Genomic DNA, 6,000 nt, shown 5'->3' with positions numbered 1-6,000 from the left:
CATTTATCAAAGATTATATGTGTTGTCCTTAAGATAAGGCCACATTTCGAGTATGGATAAAAAGGTTAATCAGAAATGGCCCTTTGCAGAATATCATGTAATTCTGGAAAAATATTTTTTTAAGCAAGACTAGCTGATGTAATATGATATAATCTGTCCTCAAAAAACTATCCACAACCATCAACAGTGTTGGGGGGGGTAAAGCTTTACAAATAACGTCAGTTATGTAATCAGATTACTTTTTAAGGTAACAAGTAACATTACTTTTAAATTTACAACAAAACTAGTTACATTTTCAATTATGTAACGCAAGTAACTTTGCCTTCCCATTTATTGATCGCTACAAGCGTTCAATTGCATTTCCTGAGCCTGAGGCTTATTCATTTCTCATTCGCGAATAGGCCTTTACATTTGCCAAAAATAGATTTTTTGTTATTAAAAAACAAACAAGCAAGCCCAGCCCATGGAGAAAAAGTAATGCAATTAGGTAACTAAGTAATGCAATTAGTTACTTTATTATAGGGAGTGACGCGATATTGTAACGTATTGCTTTTAAAGTAACTTTTCCCAACGCTGACCATCACACATACAAAGGACAAGACCGATAAGTTTTCTACAAATGGCAGAGTATCATTTAATAATTCCAGATGTCAGGAATGGTACACAGGAGGTCTGTTGTCATTGACATTTTCACACCAGGCAGTTAGCATGAAATCTAAGCTTGCAGCTAGTAGATGCTTTGTCAACTAAGTTATTTTTGAAAACTATAAGTCATTCCAGTCGATTGCACTGGATTACTCTCCACCGAAAAGAGAGAAGCAAAACAAACAGTGTAAGAGAGTTAAAAAAAAGAATAATAATGAGAAGAAACAGGTTAAGATGATTTTTTACCAGTGGTGTTAATCTGAACAATTTCTACAGTACAGTATGTTTGTGAGTACATTAGATTCAGTCTTTACATTTTTAACCTCCTGTATAAAAATTCAACTCTTTAGACACATGTTATAGTCTCTAAACTTAACAGGGTGCCAAACACATCAAATACACATAAATTGGCCTGTTTTGGTGTTCATTTCTTATTGAATTAGTTTCCAATATTATTATCATTATAGAATATTGTAATCAATGAAATGACCACATGGGGGAAAAGGCAGTGTAATCTTCACAAGTTAAAATAAAGTTTTTACAAGAGAATGAAAAGTACATTTTAATGGCCATATGTCAACTCATAATTTTATTGTCAACTAAAGTGAGTGCTCTTCCTCTCGTGAATACAGTAGAACATGCACACATATGGGAATAACAGAAGTTTAAGTGTTTAAGTTCACAGCTTTGCAAAAGGGACCATTAAGATCCTCATAAAGAGAGAAACAAATATGGGCAATGGTGCAAGGTAAAACAATGGTTCCTGTTTTGAGCTTTACTGTCATTATGTTGAAGCCCCGCCCAAGACTTAACGCTATTGGTCGAGATTCTCCAACAATCAGAGCAGTGCCAGAGACGGAATCAACGTATGGATGGTTTATTTCGTCTATGCATGTTAAGATGGGGAAGGAGAAAATATTTTCAAGATAAAAAAATGACACAAAATACAATGTCGTATATAAAGACATTTGGGGGGGAAATAGTAAGAATAAAGGCGTTTTCTCTACATATTTAAGTATAATGAATCCGTGACTAATTCCCATCTCTGAATTGTGATAATGCCATATGCACACAAAAAGGTAAACTAAATAATAAACAATGAGCAACAAAGACAAGTGCACATGTATGATAAACAAAGTGCACACTCATTAGTTACATTATATGATTATCAGTAACCGATCAATCAATACTCCCTTTGGAATATTAACTGAACCTATGACACCTAAGGCAAAACCAACAGCTCGTTTAAGAGCCGTCATTTGAGCGAATTGAAAAAATGAAGCTTATTTAGGTATTTTACACTGGCCTGGTTAAAACCACAGTAAAGACACCTGATGACACTAAAGGTAACAATGAGAACGGAGACAGAAAGCTGAACTGAATGGAGATTCGCAAACAGTCAACAAAATTGATTGATCTGTCGATATTCGGCTGATTTTGAGATTATCAGTACCAGCCACTCAGGTCCAAATTCTAACAGCCTTTTTTAAATGATAATAAACATTTCCTATTTTTAATCGTATGTGGATTTTCAGTAAATATACTGGAATATGCCGTCATTAAAGGGATAGTTCACTTTGAAATGAATTTTTGGTATGTTTAGCTTACCTCAAGGGCATCCAAGAAGTAGGTGTCTTTGTTTCAGCAGTAGTTTCAATTTTGATATTTTTAAGTCAAACCGTTGTTGTCTGTCAGTCATATAATGGAGGTCTATGGTCACCACCTCAAAGAGCATGCAGAGAGAAGTCCAAACTAAACATGATTTAATTACTCGTAAATGTAAGTACACACTGAGGGCCTAACACAAAAAACGAGCGGTTTGTGTATGAAAACGAACAGTATTTATATCGTTTTACCTCTTTTAAGCACAGCCACGTCCAAGTGATCACAGAGCGCTGATGCTTCGTCTTCGTCGCTCATTATTTACGCAGAGTTTTCGGAAGTGTTACCTTTCACTGTGAAGATCTAAGCATATTTACATAAGCATGAAATCGCAATGGACGACGATTTCGATATATCAACAGACAAAGTTTAATTTTTTTCACAACCATATTTAGATCACCGAAGCGCCCGCGCTCTCAGATCACTTGGACGTGGCTGTGGTTACAAGAGGTAAAACGATATAAATACTGTTCGTTTTCTCACACAAACCGCTTGTTTCGTGTCTTAGGCCATCAATGTGTACATTTACGAGTCATTAAATCATGTTTAATATGGACTTCTCTTTGCTCTTTGAGGTGGTGACCATAGACCTCCATTATATGACTGACAGACAAGAACGGTTTAACCTAAAAATATCAAAATTGAAACTACTGCGGAAACAAAGACACCTACATCTTGGATGCCCTTGAGGTAAGATAAAACATACCAAAAATTTAATTTCAAAGTGAACTATCCCTTTAAGTCATTTATGTATATCCACATTACATTAGCCACCCTGCTTTCCAGATATCGGCACCAGTTACAGTATCTGCCACTGAAAAACCCATTTCAGTTGAAAATTGCTCAACATGCCCAACTGTTTCCCTGTCATCTGAAAGCTATGTGGAGGTCACAGTATTTCACATACACAGAGCAGTTTAGAAACCAGAAAAAAATGTGTGTTTACGTCTTGTTTATGCACATGACCAAAACAGGGATTAATCACCTGATGCACGGAGATACAAAATGATTACTTGTTTCATGCAGTTCATAACATCTGCATGAATTCAATGAATGGCATGGGGAACTATCGTGACTAGTGATTGACAGATGTTTATAACAATCAGGGTAATTAATCATCCAATATTTGGTCATTTTGAGGCTATTGGCACTAGCTATTTGGCACACTGTTTATCATGAACATAAATGATCATTCCTTGTGTCAGTACAAATCCATTGACAGATTTGTCAAAGATCTGTGCCCATTTCGTGTTTTAAAAAATGCAAAGATACAATGGATTCAAAAGTCCGAGGAGGCAAAATAAACAATGCTTAGCAAAAGCTTAGAAAAGTTATTCCATAAAACATGTGGAGTTCATGCAGCTTGAGTGGTTCGGTCATTAAATTTAAAAAAAGACGAACCAAAAACTAGATATTTTGAGCGTTTACAAACATGCAAAACATATCCACATCGCTATGAACAGATGTTTTCTCACCACAGTCATTTTTGTTGTGTTCATTAGTTTGTTATTGAGTTGAAAGCGCGCAGCACATAGGCTATTTACAGTACATATTCATCCAAACATTGCTCTCAGCAGCATGGGCGGCGTCGGGATGTTCGTTAAAAGAATATCACTGCGGCATTTCCAACTTCTTTTTATTTCTAAGCAAAGAAGGAAAAAGAACTCTGCGAGTATATCGGGGACTTCAATCTCGTTCAGTCTTGTGTAGTCTACGTTACGTGTGTGATAACAATAAGTTGCTGGCTGCAGTTCACTTAACGGCCACCGGTGTCGCTAATAATAGAGGTTTCTACATAAAGCCCCTTTTAAAGGAGTAGTTCACTTTTAAAAAAAACTTTTGCTGACAATTTACTCACCCCCATGTCATCCAAGATGTCCATGTCTTTCTTTCTTCAGTCGAAAAGAAAGTTTTTGATGAAAACATGGATTTTTCTCCATATAATGGACTTCAAGGTCCAAATGAGAGTTTCAGTGCAGCTTCAAAGGGTTTTAAACAACACCAGATGATGAATAAGGGTCTTATCTAGCGAAACGATCGGTCATTTAAAAAATAAATAAAAAAGTTTACGTTTTATAGGCACAAATGCTCGTCTTGCTCTGTTTTGTGATGAGCGTTCGTGACTCTCCTGTTCAAACTCGTTCATCAAAATGAACAAATCTTTTTTCAAGTCATGACTCGAAGGGTCCTAGATAAGACCCTTATTCATCGTCTGGTGTCGTTTAAAGCCCTTTGAAGCTGCACTGAAACTCTCATTTGGACCTTGAACCGTTTGGTTCCCATTGAAGTCCATTATAAGGAGAAAATCCTGGAATGTTTTCATCAAAAACCTTAATTTCTTTTCGAATGAAGAAAGAAAGACGTGGACATCTTGGATGACATGAGGGTGAGTAAATTATCAGCAAAAGTTTTTTTTTAAATGAACTACTCCTTTAAGATGATCATTTGAAATTAAATTAGAAATATGTTAAGCATTTTACTTGGTGTTCTCGGACTTTTGAACCCCATACGTAGGCATCTGCATTCGACCATGCTTTCTAGATTTGCAATTAGAAAACCCCCATTCTATTGACCTCTAGAATTAAACTGATGAATAGATCATTTGTACTGCTCTTTTTATCTTGGTTTATCTTACCCCACTGTGCAAAACAAGTGCACCAAATCTGTTCAGCCATCTAACATACAAACAAAGGCTGTGCTAACAGGATGTTAGCATTAAAAAAATAAAAGTGAGTGTTTAAATTGTGCTTAAAAAGAAATAGACATTTCATATTCAGTACAGATGAAAAAATAATAACAATAAAAACATTATATATGCATTCAAGTGGTATTTCTATGGCTTTTTGTACAATACAACCTTTAGTGAAAATATACATCTACACATAATTCAAGTACAAATGTACAAAATTCTTTAAACTCATACCCTTTTCTTTAATTATGATACAGTTTAATACAGTTCATAAATACAGTTGAACATTCATACGTTTAGCATTCTGATTGGCAGCTGATGGGAAGTGGGAGTGGTTTTTTAAGTCAAGATGGCTCCTCCTCCTCATTGCTAGCACTCCTAAAACAAACCTGTAAATGATGAGGAACACAGTGATAATACATCAAATGCAGTGAAGACAAACATAAGTGTTTAGTGTTTTAAGTGTTTTTACACTGTAAAAAAATATTGTTGGTTTAACAATGGAAACTGGAAAAAGTGAGTTAATACAATGAAGGAGATTGATTTAATCATCAGAAACTCAAAACATTAAGTTATCTGAACAAAATAAATTATTTAAGTTGATTTGACAAAAGAAAAAATGTTGTGATTTTTGTACAGAGTGATGTATAAAGCTGAGGTCACAGTAAAAAAAAGGTTTGACCACAAACCCACAACAATATGATGTAAAAATTGAGAACATCTGCAAAGTGACTGAAATAATAAAGCTAAACATAATGATGAACCAAAAATTCTTTTTTGGGGGACCAAATATATAGTTTTTATTGAAATAATTTACCAAAACAACCTACATGTACTGATAAATTATGTTTTACATGTGATTACTTGCATGATATATCATTCTTGGCCACTTTTGAAGAATTTAGCAACATATTACCCAAATTAACCAAGAATCAATCCATTAATCTTAATTCTCTTCATTATGAATTTTGATTTCAGACCAATTTTGAATCACTTTAGAAATG

The 6,000-nt window shown here is 34.8% G+C and overlaps 1 protein-coding gene across 2 annotated transcripts in view; it reads right to left on the bottom strand.

Moving 5' to 3' along the window:
* Positions 1-3,916: 3,916 nt before the first annotated feature.
* grk4 (G protein-coupled receptor kinase 4) overlaps positions 3,917-6,000 on the bottom strand; it is a 33,636-nt gene continuing 31,552 nt past the window's right edge. For both annotated transcript variants that reach the window (XM_039670153.2, XM_039670154.2), the window contains exon 16: positions 3,917-5,385. Coding sequence is in view for 1 of the 2 variants with exons in the window: in XM_039670154.2 (XP_039526088.1) it covers positions 5,341-5,385 (45 nt within the window). In the remaining variant the exon portion in view is untranslated. The remainder of the gene's footprint in view (positions 5,386-6,000) is intronic.

Source organism: Pimephales promelas, chromosome 6, assembly GCF_988280905.1.
Source record: "Pimephales promelas chromosome 6, fPimPro1.hap1.1, whole genome shotgun sequence".
NCBI classification, from domain to species: domain Eukaryota; kingdom Metazoa; phylum Chordata; class Actinopteri; order Cypriniformes; family Leuciscidae; genus Pimephales; species Pimephales promelas.
The sequence above is the reverse complement of the archived record's forward strand: the minus strand, read 5'-3'. Positions and strand labels throughout refer to the sequence as shown.